Genomic DNA, 16,079 nt, shown 5'->3' with positions numbered 1-16,079 from the left:
TCATATTTTTTACATTAAAATTCATCCCGTGCCTACCTCATTGACTTTCAAATGCACTCAGCGATTCTTACATCCCTTGGCTTACTGTCAAACTAAAGTTTGATCATCATAAATTGATCATAAATCAAATTTACTGTTCTGTAGTCCTCAGATAAGGCAGTCTTTCTCTTTCATGAAATAGCAACTAACACCGATCTGAAGTAATCCTACAGCCAAACTCCTCCCTCATATGAGCTATGAATTAGCCGTTAACTCTCCTATTATTTCCTAAAACATAGCAGTTCTGTGGGAATGTTGTATACCCACATGGCCTTATTTGATTTTGATTCTCTTAATACCCTTTCTATTTTACCATCGAGTATGTCTGGATGCAAGTTATCCTCATCCATGTCATTTTCTCTTTCATGTTTAGGAATGACCAGATGAAATAATACACAATTGCTTTTGTATATTATGATGAATGTTTGCATTAATCTGAAGTTGTTTACGATGTGCTATGCTGTAGTTGGTGTTATTCCTGCAATTGACATGCAGAGTGCCATTTTTAGGGAAGTTGAAAAATTATCTTCTTCAAAGCCTTACATAGGTAATAGCATGTTTATACACTTCACCAATTACTTCAAATTCACATTAATGTTGTGACCACAAAGACTAATTATTATACCTCTAAATTCCTAATTACCAAATATACCCCTGGTAGCCATGTGCTCAATTTACAATTCAATCATAATGGCAGGATATGGCTTTCTACCTTACTATTAAGTAGGAGAAAAACTCTAAGTAACAAAATGGCATCTGCAGACGATATAGGTAGTGATATTAATGTTGTAAAAAGGTTAAAATGACATTTTAGCATAGGATTTTTTCAATGTTAAATATTGGTATCAATAAATTTCGGAAGGTCATGCATCATCAGTAATGTTTGCATCCCAAATTCAAATTAACAATCTCCTGAAAGTTATTGATACAAATTAGGTTATTAAATTTAATGGTGAAAAATATTTCTTGATCTTTTATTGCACTTTGCGATCTGCTCACTACATAAATGGTGTTTCATGGTCCGATTTCCGGGGAGGATATTTATTTCAATTAATAAATATTGTTTCTATAATTAAGTTCTCATTTATTGCTGAGTTTAATTCTACTCCTTGAAATTTGATACATATAAAAATATTTTGATTACTATCTAATTTAAAGAACTGAATACAGAGTTACAAATACATCAATCCAATTTTTTGATGTTGATATGTAGCAACCTAAAATTTAATGTTAAAAGTCTATATATCTACATGAAGTTCTCACCTACGTTACCAACCTGTGTCCAATTTCATGCGCCATGGCATATCCTAATTTCAATCCTTTATCTTGACATATGTTGCACTGATTTTCAGGGACACATGTTTCACCAATTTTAGAAAGTCCCAGAACATCACAACCCATTTGCTTTAAGCAGATATTCACTCTGGAAAGATGAAACTTCTGGTATAGACAGATTAATTTCTACATGTTATCATAAAATACGACGGCGGTTCAATAAGTACCCGTGTTAGAAATGAAGAAACCATTTTTTTTTAAATTTTTTTATTTGCAAACATAGTCCCCTTTTAGAAAGATACACTTCTCCCAACGTTCCGGCCATTTTTTAAACCCCTCCAAAAAATAGGATTTGTCGAACTCTCCAAAATACGCCTCTGTCTTGGCGATTACTTCCTCGTTTGAGCTAAATATTTTTCCCGCGAGCCATTTCTTCATGTTAGGGAATAAGAAAACGTTGCAGGGAGCCATATAGGGTGAATACGGGGGGTGCGGCAGCAATTCATAACGTAGTTCATGCAGTTCATGAAGTTGACAGCCGGATCAGCTTGCTGTCCACCGTGAGCAATCGCGGCACCCATCGGGCCGACAATTTTTTCATCGCCAACTTATCATTTAAAGTATTAATTGCCGTTCCCGTCGACACACCCACGGCCTCTGCTACTTCGCGCACTTTCGTTCGTCGATCAGCGAGAATCATGGCGTGGACTTTTTGGATGATTTCCTCGGTAACCACGTCCGCCAGGCGTCCTGGTCGCTTCTCACCAAAAACAGATGTTCGCCCACGTTTAAATTCGTTGAACCAATATCTAACTGTGGTCATAGATGGCGAAGTGTCCCCATAACCAGCATCCAACTTTGCTTTTATCTCCTCGCATTTCTTCCCATCCAAAAAAAGCGAATTACCGAACGATACTACTCTTTTTCCATCTTAGCGAAAACCACGATACACGTCCCATTCGAATTGCTGTCAAATCCAAACTAACCTTTAATTAATTCCAAAGAAACTGCGGGAGATACCGCAACAGTAACTTTTAACGGAGTCATCCGCTAATGTGCATTTCAATGCAACAATTTCAGAGTGTAAAAATCGTTCGCCTTGACTGGGATCCCAGTCAAGGCGAATGATTTTTACACTCTGAAATTGTTGCATTGAAATGCACATTAGCGGATGACTCCGTTAAAAGTTACTGTTGCGGTATCTCCCGCAGTTTCTTTGGAATTTGTCAAAGGATAAACACCATAAGTGTTTAAAGTTGGCTTTAACCTCGTGGACTGTGGCGCGTCGCGCACGAATACGAATGCCTGTGACATTGTATGTACGGCATTTCGTCACAACATCTAGTTCCTTTAAAAGCCCCTAAATTTCAGTTTAAGAGGACGCCTCGGTAGCTTAAGTGGCTAAAGCACTCGACCGGATATTGAGGGATCTTGGTTCGTATCCCAGTCAAGGCGAATGATTTTTACACTCTGAAATTGTTGCATTGTAACCTTTAATTAGTCTGAAATTTGTTTCACCGTCTTTGATAGATGGCAGCACACGATGATAACATAAACTTCCCTCAGGAATGCTCTTTGTCGTCAAACACGGGTACTTATTGAACCACCCTCGTAAAAGAAGAATAGAGCATATAGGTACCTTTAATAGGTAGATGATGAATAAGCATGTCATTAATATGTATGCGGTCACTAACTGAAGGATGGCATGACTTAATGCTTATTAGCACTGATTGATTTTTTGTACATGGAATACTTACCTTGTCAAAAGCACAGCCAAATCATGATGGTTAGGGTGTTTGTCATTAATTGGGTTAACTTTGTTTTGCCATTCACAAAATGAATCAAGAGTTTTTTCTGCACGGTTTTTGACTGCTAGATTCATCTGTTAAGATAAAAGTGCATTTAAATTCACTATGGCCAATCATGCATTATAATTCAAATACATGCACAAAATAAATGAGGTACACAAATGAGGTTTTTTTTCATTTAAACTGATCTGGCTTTGAGATTGCCATTTTCTGAAGCTCTTAATCTTGATTTCTAATAATTATGGATCCCTTCCTAATTGATTAGATTGGCTGACTTGGCCACCACATCATGGTGGAAATTGCAAATATTAGGTAAACACTCTTTCAGCTTTCAAAAGAATAAATTTTGCCATGAATTCAACAGATTTAAAAAAGATTTAATCTAATTTTTGAGCCAGTATCTTTAGTGGTCCTTCTAAAACCTACTCATTAGATAATAACACAGCTTTTCAACTCTTTTCAGCTTACATTTCCCAATTAGATTTCTTTACTCAAGATCTACACACCACTTAATTTTAGGTTGAATGTGAGTTTACAGAATTTAAAAACTGAATAATTGTTACACAATGAGAGAGTTCACATGTTTTCAGGAACTTCCACATCCTGTAGAATTTTGAGAACAATCTGTCTCCATTGTTAATATTCTTTGGGGTGTTAACAACAAAATACTACTAAAATGACAGAAGAGTAGTCCATCATTAGAATCACATAACAACTATACAAATGTAAAACAGAAGGCAAATAGAAGTCAAAATAAACAAAGGAGTTAAACAAGGATGAAACCTCTCATAAGCACAATTCAATGTATCTCTAGAAGAGGTAATAACAGAGGCACAAGAATTGGGCATCAAAGGATTCCCAGTGAATAGCTACGAGATTTACTTGCTGCCAGTATTAGATAAAATCACTGTAATTCCATTAGAGTGAGAGAAACTTCAAGCAACTCTGAATGCTATGGGTGAAGTACTCCAGGAATGTATTATGTGCATCAAGAAGAAAACTCAATCCTCATGTGTGTAAGAGAGAACCTCAATGCAGACATCACAATTCCAAGAGTGAAACTAGAGAAAGTGGAATCCTTCATCTACCAGGGCATCAGTTAAATTTCAGATGGAAGAAGTTTGACTATTAAAAAGTCAAGGACGGCTCAAGCTAAGAAGGCATTCATGAAGAAGAAACAACTATTTAGAATGTAAGGTTGCACACAAGGAAGCAGTTCATCAAAACTTTCACATGGAGCATGGCAATCTACAGATCAGAGACATGAAACATTGGAAATGGACTGGTGAAGAATAGAAGCTTTTGAAACAGGGTGCTAGAGGGGAATGCTGAGGATTAATTGGATAGGCATAGTAAGGAACAAGGAATTATATAGAAGAGCAGAAGATGATAGGACCATATGGACTCAATGGCAAAAGAGAATAACTAGACGCATTGAACATACCTTGATGCACTCGTAGGGAAAATTAATGGGAAGATCCTTAGAGATAGACCAATAGTCATGTACATAGGACGTTTTATGAAGGATGTGAAACAGAAGCTATCAGAAGTTGAGGGAATTAACAGTGAATAGAGAAGAATAGATAGCTGCAGTAAACCAATCTTAAAATTGGAATACCAATGGTGATGAGGTAATGAAAAGTGGGAGAGACCAATTGAGGAATTATTCTTAAGAGAGAGGAGGCAGTGAATGATATGATGAGTCAGCAAGCAATTTAAATCATAGATAATACTAAATTTAAGAATATTTAAGTAATTTGAAAACATAACATTGGGTCTATCACACAAGCACTGTAGTAATCAGGAGAGGGGAGAATTTTTATGATTAAGTTTTTGGGAGTTGTAAGCAGCCTGCTGTTACGTGCAATTTTGTGGGAGTTCCTCGCAAGACTCTCTTCTACGTTGGTCGTGTCCAGTCCAATGCAACGCCTGATGACATTGTGAAGCATCTGTCCGGAATATTTCCTGGGAATGACTTCAAATGTGAAAGTTTGAGAGTTGGTTAAGTTTATAATTCTTTTAAACTCTGTGCACCAATTAGCCTTAAGGATCAACTTCTTAAAGAAGATATTTGGCCAGTTGAAGTGAAAGTTGGGAAATTTTACCCCCCAAAACCGCGGAAACTGACCCCTACTCATGAAGAGACAGAGAATATTCCTGAAGGGTCAGCTGCGGTGGTAAATCCGAACTCCGAGTTGAAAACTAGTGATGCGCCAGTATCCACCTCAGCAACAAGGGGCCACACCGATAACACTACGGAAAAGTGTTCCTTAGAGAAACGTGTTACCCGCCTCCAAACGGGAATATCAAAACCCAAGTCCTTTTGACTAGATAGCATTAATTTATTTTGCCAAAATGTGCGATGTTTACGTAATAAGATAACGGAGATAGAGGCAATAGTCAAACATGGTGGCTACAATGTGCTATGTCTCAATGAGCACTGGATTACAAAAAATGAATTTGATGTGTATAACATTAGTGATTTTGGCTTGGCATCATTCTACTGCCGATCTGTAGCAAAAAACGGTGGTACCTGTATTTATGTCCTGAAAGGTATGCCCTTCAAGGTAATTGACTTGGACAAATTCTGTCTGGAATTGCACTTTGAAATATCTGCGATCATATTGAAGGACCTGAATTTGATCATTGCTTCTGTGTATCGCTCCCCTAATGGTGTTTTTGAACACTTCTGCAATCAACTGGAACTAGTACTATCCCTATTCTTGACTCTGAAAGCCAATATCATAATTTGTGGAGATTCAACATTGACATAACACTAAAAACTAGTGATTGTCAGGTTGTTGAAAATCTTTTGCTTTCTTATAATTTATACTGGGCAAACAAACAGCCTACTCGACTTTCTGCCTGCCTAGATAATGTAATTACCAATTATGGTCCTGAACTGTACAGTATAAGTGTTATTGACTATCTCCTATCTGACCATCAAGGTATAAGCTTCACTTTTAATACTCAAATAACTCAAAAGATATATCCAAATAGAGGTAAAACCATAATCGTGAGGCCCATAACAATAGAAGGTTTAGAGAGTTTCCAACTGCTTCTATCTTGTATCGATTGGCATGGTTTTTGCACAGACTCTGTAGAAAAAACATGTTTTTCAAGTTTTTTTAGGTAATTTCCTAGGCATTTTTGAGCAATGCTTTCCTAAAAAAATTCTAAACTCTATCCCCACTAAAAATAAAAAAAAATCTGGTATACTGGGGAGTTATTAGCTCTTAGAAATGATTTACTTAGTTACTACCACTCTTACAAAACCAGTGGAAGCCAGCATGACAAAGAGGCTTACTTGAAATACAAAAGAGATTATTATAATTTAGTTAGGAGTGCAAAAAATAATGCTTACAAGGATTTTATATTGAATGCAAAAAATAAACAAAAGGCAGCATGGAGTGTAATCAATCAAGAAGTTGGTCATGGTAATGGAAAAGAAAATCTTCCTTTCACCCCAGATGCTGTAAATAATTTTTTCTTAAAAGCTGTTGAAGACAATTTGTTCTCTCGAAAAGTTGATGCTACCAATATTGGTAATATGCTGCAAAATCTTCCTCCGAATAATTTAAATTTTAAATGGAATTTTGTTACTCCACTTGATATTATATCGACTGTTAAAAAATTTAAAAAATCCAACAGTAAGGATATTTATGGTCTTTCTAACTCCCTAATAAAGGACATTATTGTGCTCATTGCGGAACCATTAGCAATGTTAGTCAATTTATGTTTTGAAACAGGAGATTTTCCAACAGCTCTAAAATATTCCAAAACAGTACCTGTCTATAAGAAAGGTGATAAAGATGATTTAGCTAACTACCGCCCCATTTCCATAGTCCCCGTTTTTGGTAAAATTTTTGAAGCTATTATGAAAGATCAAATATGTAATTTTTTTGAGTTAAATTATCTCTTTTCCAAATCCCAGTATGGCTTTCGATCTGGGAAATCTACAATTTTGGCAGTAGAGTCCATAGTTAATTATGTCATTAATTCATTTGAAGAAAAGGAATCAGTCTCAGTGACACTATGTGATCTTAGTAAGGCCTTCGACTGTGTTAATCATTCAATATTACTAACAAAGCTAGAATATTATGGTATTAAGGGAGTTGCACTGAAACTAATGAAGTCATATTTGGATGATCGCCACCAATTGGTTGAACTTGATGGCTGTCGGTCTGCAGCTCTTAAAGTAAAATGTGGTGTACCACAGGGCTCTGTGCTTGGCCCAGTACTTTTCATTATCATGATTAATGATTTGCCCTGTAATATGAAACCTAGATCTGTTTTATATGCTGATGACACTACTTTTGTGCAAAAGTGTCAACAAATAGAAGATGCAAAGTTACGATCTAGCGCTACCCAAAAACAGGCTAAGGAATGGTTTGATGTTAATCATTTACAATTAAATACTAACAAAACTCAGCATATTGTGTGCAGTCTTAAATCAAAAACAACTGATATTGAAACTGCTAAAATACTAGGAATTTATATTGATACAAAACTTAATTGGGAGACTCACATCAGTCAGACCTGTAATAAACTTAGTAAAGCTGTTTATATGTTAAGAAAGCTCAACTTTATCATTTCAAATGAGTATCGTTTAACACTTTACCATGCCTTCTTTCAATGTCATTTGAATTATGGTGTTGAGTTATGGGGTCATTCCCCTCATGTTAAACAAATTTTGCTACTGCAAAAGAGAGCTATTCGCTCTCTTGCTAATATACCACCACGTGATTCCTGCAAACCTTTTTTTATTAGGTATAGAATCATGACTGTATTTTGTTTGTATACCTTTAAGGCTCTGATTCATGTGAAAGTTAATCTAGAAATTATTAAGATCCAACCTCCATAACTATTCCACAAGAGGTAAATCGAATCTAAATACTACTTATTGTAGATTGTCATTAACTTAGAACACATTTCACAATATGAACATACGACTGTATAACTATCTGCCTACTCAGTTGAAATCAGATGGTATCCAGAGTTTCAAGAATAGGGTATATACCTGGTTACTTGCTCACCCACTTTACTCATTGGATGAATTCTTTTGTGACAATTTTCATCACATTTAAGAAAGTATGTTTATATGTTAAATAATGCTTATATTGACAACATTTAATATGGTTTTATCATTTTTAAAATGAATAAAGTATTATTATTATTATGGTCTTACGTGGAGGTGTGTCCAAGCCAGATGTCATGAGCAGTTACCGATTTTGGTTTGGTCAAGTCAACACTTAAATGCTGCCCATCGGGGAGAGAGAATTTCATGGGCTTGTAAGCAGAGGTAAACTATCTCACCTATTTAGATTGAGTAGAGGAATCTAGCTTCTCTTACTCTGCCTTCACCTAAACACTTATCCCTCTGGATATCTCCCATCCGAGCGTTTTTGCCTCCCCTATTATCTGAGCAGGAATAGACCCTCCTACACAGTAATCTGTTGAGTGTCAGTCAGCTTATCCTGAATGAACTACAAATGATTACTAAGAATAAAACATGGAAGTTTGAGGATTAATTGTTCTACAGTCATTAGGCCTGGAGGTGACATCACTTCTTTCAGGTGGTTTCAACAATGCACCTATGGTCCCTAATAATGTCATCTATCAAGTTAACTGTGGTATTTTTTCTGCAGATATTAGTTACCCTCACTTCAAGGGGACCATCAAATCTCAAACCACAGCGTTTATATCTGTGTTACCTAATTTATAAGCATGCACAAGTGTGAGTTTAAATTTCCGTTTTACTGACTGAATATGTTAGACACACATTACAAAAATGAGAAAATATGAGCAAACGTTGCAGCTTGCAGTGAATAAAAACATTCTTCTAACAACAATGACTAGAGATACAACTTCAATATAAAACTATAATGAATAATAGTTGGAATAAAATCAGGTGTGGAATTTTAGACAAGGAAATTAGATGTGGCACCTCTGGATTAGTACTAGAGTAGTCACTGTAGACAGCACCACGAGCGTAGAGCAAGAATCCAATGCATTTCTCAGAAAATTGGTACAGGTCCCAGCTGCTGGTTTCCTGGCATATTTATCGTAGTTACACTTACATTTTAGCTATTGCCTTGACCTCCAAACTATTTTTACAGCCTAGATACATTTATGAATGGATGTTCCAATGGGCAATTATCATTTAGCAGTTTATTCCAATGTCAAAGTCACTGCTTACCTCATCATCCTCTGCCTCAAGTTTTATCATTCTCACCAAGACCAATTCCATTTGGACTCCCAAACTTGCATCACTAAACAATGTATGTGCCTGAAATATATTTTTTAACATAAGTGCTATATGGTTAGTAGTTGAATTAATCTCACAACATTGAGTTCTCTAGTATGCACAAAATACATTATGTAAGCAGTTCTCAATGGCATCTATTTACACTCATCTTCAACTTATTTTCATTTGTAAAACTTTCATTACACATCACCCAAGTCAACCTCTCGGAAGAGTTGACTAGAGAAGTGAGAATTAAAATTATTGCTGTCTCTGAAAGCTGAGGCTATGATATTCTAACGATGCCAAAAAATTTCATTTTCTGAAACGATTATTTTATGGTTTAATTGGAATGAGAAAATTAAAAAAATATGAAAGGCAGATGCCAAGCAGTGGAGTTCCACTCATGATGATAGGCAATACACAGACTTCGCATCCCACAGAAAATATATTTTTAAACTATGAGAGGCAGTCAAATGGAAACTTAACACCCTCTCCAACATGACCGTGAAATGGTTTTATTCAAAAGTAATGACCAAAAGGGTTGATATATTTATCCCACTGGGAGACGAGACAATCAATTACAGTTTTGTAGAAAGAGGAAGGTAGCTGACAGATCCACAACTGCACTCCTTCCCCTCTGGCACTTCCTCGTCCAAATGAAACCAATGTCCTCAAATGTTTTTCCTTTAGGTTGCCAAAGATGTGAAAATCGCAAGATGAAAGATCAGGGCCATACAGAGAATGTTGAAGTGTTTCTCAACCAAATTGCTGAAGCATAGCCTTTGTCAGATTGACAGTATGGGGGTGAGCAGTATCATGCAACATGATGATTTCGTCACATCAATCTGGGGCATTTTATCTTTACGGCACATCGCAGTTTCTGCCAAGTGTCTCCATAGTACTGTGCATTGATTTTGGTACCACGCTCAATGAAGTCTACAAGCAAAGAGCCCCTGCAGTCAAAGAAGGAGGTCATTATGACTTAAGCGGAACTTGTGTAAACAGTTTTGGATTTTTTTGATGGGGAGAAATGGGATGTTTCCATTTTTGGCTTTGCCGTTTTCTCTTGGGCTCAAAGTGGTAGTACCACATTTCATCTACTGTGACAAAACGGGAAAGAAATGCATACTCTTCCTCATGGTACGTTGCAGATTACTCAGACATGACACCTTTCTGTCAATCTTTTGTCCCTCTGTTAGCTGATTCAGAACCCACTGCATGCAAACTTTGTGGAAATTCAAGTGATCTTTGATAATGGCATGCACAGAGCCATGGCTAATGACCTGAACATGAATTCCTTCCTCCATGATTCATCAGTTTTCCCACATCAATACGCCTTATCACATCAGGCATAATGGCTCCATGGGCCTCCCCTGGGTGTGCATTGTCTTGCAGTGATGTGCATACTTCTCAGTATCTCCTTTATCACTCAAGCACATTCATCAGGGACATGCAGTGTCCACCATATACAGCAGGCATGCGAAATGAATTTCATGTACTCCAGCAACCTCAGCCACCAGAAAGGAACCACACCTCCCTGCTCTTCTTTGCTTGCCTCCATATGTACAGATGGACAAACACACTAAACCAGTCTGCACACCAACAAGGACACGACCCAACAACTACATGGGTCTGTGAGTTGTCACTCTGCAGTTCTCCTACCACAGTGATGGCAGTAACAATACGGAACAACAGTGTTGCCACCTTTCACGAAGACTGTGTGTAATGGCTGGTGCTTGGTTTTCATTTTACTGCCCCTTATTGTTTCACCACAATGAAGCACCTAATCCTCATCCTATATCCTCCATATATTTGGCACACACTTCTTAACAGAAGCATTTAAGAAGTTTGTCCCCCGATGGGACAATTGCCTGAAGGTGGCAAGGAACTACATGGAGAAGTAAATGAAGAATGAAGCTATTTATGGAATTCTCAATTATATGATTAAAATGTTTTTGATTTTGGAAGTCACTGAAACGTACTTATTGGACACCTATCATGCAATGAACATAACATGAGGAAAAGTTTCATAAGCGTGGAGTTGACAATTTTCCACTGTTGATTTGAAATTGATGATCCCAATAGTCTCTCAATAAAATATCAAATTTCCAATCATTTTTATAATTACCAAACAGTTGAACAGTAAGTACATTTAAATGGCTCTTTCCAAGTTTGACAGGAAGCATGGGCTACTGAAATGTTGCTCATTGGATATGAGGAATTCAACTTTATATGATTTGCTCCTAAACATTGTTACTAATTTAGACACTACTGCTCAATAAAATAACAATTCAAAGTGTAAAAATCATTCGCCTTGACCGTGATTCAAATTCCGGAATAGTTGCACTGTAATGCAATTTAGCGGATGACTCCGTCAAAACGTTTGTTGCGGCATTTCCTGCAGTTTCTTGGAATTTTGTCAAACGTAAACAAGAACAAGAGGTTAAAGCCAACTTCAACCACCCTTGGTGGTGGAAGTTGGCTTTAAGCTTGTGGACTGTGGCACATCATGCATGACTACGAATATCTGACATTGTATGCATGGTATTTCGTCACAACATCTTGTTCTTTTGAAGCCCCTAAATGATGGAATGTAAGAGGACACCTTGATAGCTTAACTGGCTAAAGCACTCCTAAAATATGCCAAATATTGAGGGATCTGGGATCGAATCCCGGTCAAGATGAATGGTTTTTACACTCTAAAATTGCTGCATCGTAGGTTAATAAGCTCTCTTGGGTCATACACATATCAAAAATGAAATTTTTCATAAATAGCTAATATATGTCTTACCATACTGAAAACTGTTAAAGCGTAATTATCAACATCAAAATTTCTGTGATAGTTAAGCATTGTCTTATCCAATACCAGAAGTGTTTCCAAGAAAAGAGGTTTGCTTATTTCTTTAAAGCTTTTTGAAACAACAGAGTCTTCTCTTCCTCTTTCTCTTTTAAGCCGTCTTTTAAAAGCCTCCTCGGCACTACCTAGGGAAAAAGAGATACTGATTTAAATTTAAATACCCTCTGTTTCACATGAATATTATTAGAAAGAAGAAATTCATGAAAAGAGTTGGTTTGACATCATTTTTTACATGAAACAGTTTATCATTTTTGGAAGGAATACATAGGTGTTAGAGAATAAAATTTAAAAAATTTACCCATTTTATGAAATCTTTAAACATTCATAGTGATCACAAAACAAGGATAATAGTGAACGGTGTGTCCAAAACCACTAAGGATGTTGATATATTAAAAAGCAGAGTAGATAATAGACAACCCTGCCTTACCTGCTGATTATCACTGTCCACCCACTCTAATTCTCCATCTAAAACTCACCCTTGAGCAGCCTGAGATCTCTAGTTGTGCAGGGATGTTTTCTAACCCCACTGCATTGTTTGTTTTAATTTTCATTCATTCCTTTTCCTCCTCATATTCAGGTTTACCTTCACTTAAACTATTCTCATTAATATCTCATTCCAGTTCTAAAAATAAACTGGCCTAATACCTCAATTATGTAGTTCTTCTTTCTCACCACCTGGTCTGAATATCTTCTTCAATTAATACTCGTCTTGTTTTATTCTTGATAGTGTGTTGGCTTTTGCATTTCTAATTCCTGACATCCTGAATTTGAAGTTCTTTCTCCTTTATGCACAGTGTACCCACTCCACCCCTGTGTCCATAACTCTCCACATCCTCCACATGCTCTTTCTTCAATATTTTTTTGGCCTTATTAATTACCTGACATTTTTTATAATGTACGAGGGTCATCCGGAAAGTAGTACCCGTTCGTGAAATAAAGACACAAAAGTAAATATTAACAAACATAAAAAATTTTATTTGAAAGAGGATACTTTAAACTACTTCTCAACATAATCTCCAAGCAAATTAAGGCATTTGTCATAACGTGTGACAAGTTTCTGTATTCCTGCTGCATAGTCCTTCGCCGCCAGCTCATTGAGATACGCGAGGGACCCATCTTGCACAAATTTTTGCATAATGCAGATGGTGTTTAACAATTTCATGAACAATTGTTCGAGAAACATTGGGAAAATGCTCACAGATGTCATCAATTGTGACGCGCCGATCGTTCCTCACGAATTCGTCAACTGAGCTCACCAGTTGGTCTGTAATGACAGACGGTCTCCCCGAACGCTCATCGTCGTGTGTGTTCCCCCTCCCCATGTTGAAGTTGCGACACCACCGCCGAACAGACGACTCGTCCATTACATTGTCTCCATACACCTCCTTTAATTGGCGATGAATATCACATGGGCGAACGTTTCTTGCATTGAGGAATTTAATCACTGCCCTCACTTCACAACTGGCGGCGTTCTCAATTTTTTTAAACATTGTAAACAATCACAGAAACAACACAGGCAGTGCTAGCGTCACGCAACTTGGCTCAGAGAAGGCAGACAAGCCACTGAAGCTATCTGACCTCGTCCAGCGGCTACTCGCGTCGTCAGCACTTCATGCGGCACGAACGGGTACTACTTTCCGGATGACCCTCGTATTTAGTTTTTTGCACTCTCCTTGATTATATTACCATACTTTTATTCACTTCTCTCATACATATGTCTAACCATCTCTGCTGTAATCCATGGCTTCCTCATCTATTGCTATTTATTGTTCATATTATTTCATTTTTAGCTTTCATTATCTGTTTGAAGTTATTCACAACATTCCCTTCTACTGTAGCTATTCCCTGGCCCACATTCAGAATTTTGTCAACTGCCTCCTAGTATTCCAGTTCAAGCTTTTATATTCCATTTCCTCTTTCTTCTTCTCTTCTTTTCTCAAATGTATGAACAGATTCCAAATTCACTTCCAGAAAACAATGTAAATTGAAATGAAATGCTGTCCCAATATCTATGTATAACCATAATATGTTGAGGTATCTTCCATCATTTTTCATAGGTACATACCTCTGTTTTGGTGCTAAAGCCAGGTGTTAATGATTAATGAGCCATATTGTCTGCAAAACTATTATTATCTCCCCTTGGCTAGTGTTGTCCCTAATTGACCTTCCCACCCACTCCCATCCATCCCTTTACACACCACCATATCATAATCTCCAATCAGTATCAAAGGTTAGAACACCTATCACTTCTGCTAACTGCTTGTACTTATTTCTTCCTGTGATTGCTTTTTAATATGTAAACCTGAATAACAGCTCAGTTCATTGGATCTGCTATTACCCACCTAATAATAATCTATTACCATCCTACTTTAATTTTACTCCACTTCTTCCTACTTTATGGTTTAATGCTGATGCCACCACACACTAGCTCTCTTCTCCTCTCCTTTATATTACTCTATCAATCAAATTCAGATAACTTTCAATTGCACCTCTCACAGCTCAAACATACAAGCTGTAACAAACAAACAACATGCTCGTACCTTTCACCTTTTCCTCTAATGCTTGATGTATTGGAACTTCTTTGCCTTAAAAACTATTTCAACCATTGTTGTTCCCTATCTATCAGTTTCAGCCACTTCTGTATCTTATTTTCTGGTGTCAAATCAGCTGTGCAAAGATTTTGTGTGATGATGACTGTACAGACCTTGCCAATCATGCTGCTAGACACAAGAGTAAAAACATGCAAGTCCCTCCACCACAATAAGATTGTATTCCATCAGAAGGGAAGAATATTAATGTAGAAGAGAGCATCATGAAAAGCATTTAGACTATTATTCATGGGTAAAATAATCATGTCACTTCTAGTACATACACAAAGTACTTATGGAATCATGTTTTGTTTCATGGTCTGACATGTTCACTTTGTACTCCCTACAAAAGCCAGCCTTTTTGGAAACTGAACTCCCAGGGGGTTAATCCTGTGAAATTTATAACATTTATTTGCACTATTGCATCTAATTTTTCCTAAATTTTCCTTTTGTATTCTTTTCCTCGGATCATCTTGCATATTAACATTTAGACCTTCTATGCCAATCATTTTCCAGCAATAATGTCACCCTAAGGATATGTTATCCAAATTTTAAAATTTTTTCTCATCATTAGTGATCATAATTTTGTGTGAAATAAAACTTTTGCAAGAACAACAAATGCTCTATGAATTTTCTAGTACATCACTTGGTAAATGAAAATTTTATTTATTGGGCAGGATGATGTATTATCAAAGAAACCATTTTAATTTGAATATTAATATAAAAATCTGGTTAATTCTGATAAGCCTTTGGTTAGTAATATGATTGCTGAAAAGATGGTTCGGCCCACTGCTCCATGTTGTAAGCCAACAGTCACATAATTTTCTTGGGGAAAAAATTAAGTGTTTTGTTTGTGCAAAATAACCCTGCAATCCATCCATTTGGTTCAAAAATCAAAATTGAGGAATTCCTTACACAAATATCCATTGATGAGCCTACTTTCTCACTATGAGTTCTGATTGAAAATAGCAGATTATAAACTACAGTTTTTCCAGTAACCAATGGATAAAAGATTATTACTTTTGATTAGTGTCGTCAGCGTACAACACTGGTATTATTCCATCATTATTTGGTAAGCAGTTAGGTAGGTCATTGATGTAAATCAGAAAGAGGAGTGGCCCAAGGGTTGAGCCTTGTGGAACACCTTTGTTAACTTGGTATGCTTCGGATGAATATTTTGACCCATCAACTGATCGCACTCAAAAAGTAGTGTTATCAGTTGATGGGTCAAAATATTCATCCGAAGCATACCAAGTTAACAAAGG

General features: G+C 36.7%; 1 protein-coding gene across 1 annotated transcript in view; it reads right to left on the bottom strand.

The window, feature by feature from the left end:
- The window catches only part of LOC139695295 (A disintegrin and metalloproteinase with thrombospondin motifs 7-like), a 57,267-nt gene that overhangs the window by 31,220 nt on the left and 9,968 nt on the right, over positions 1-16,079 (bottom strand). The window contains exons 5-8 of the mRNA XM_071593993.1: positions 12,161-12,351; positions 9,322-9,411; positions 3,072-3,196; positions 1,316-1,462 (exon numbers count right to left, since the gene is read on the bottom strand). Of these exons, the coding sequence (XP_071450094.1) occupies positions 1,316-1,462; positions 3,072-3,196; positions 9,322-9,411; positions 12,161-12,351 (553 nt within the window). The remainder of the gene's footprint in view (positions 1-1,315; positions 1,463-3,071; positions 3,197-9,321; positions 9,412-12,160; positions 12,352-16,079) is intronic.

This window comes from Hetaerina americana, unplaced genomic scaffold (genome assembly GCF_022747635.1).
Source record: "Hetaerina americana unplaced genomic scaffold, ioHetAmer1.1.p SCAF_6, whole genome shotgun sequence".
NCBI lineage: Eukaryota > Metazoa > Arthropoda > Insecta > Odonata > Calopterygidae > Hetaerina > Hetaerina americana.
Note: the sequence above shows the minus strand (reverse complement) of the source record. Positions and strands in the feature narration are given on the sequence as shown.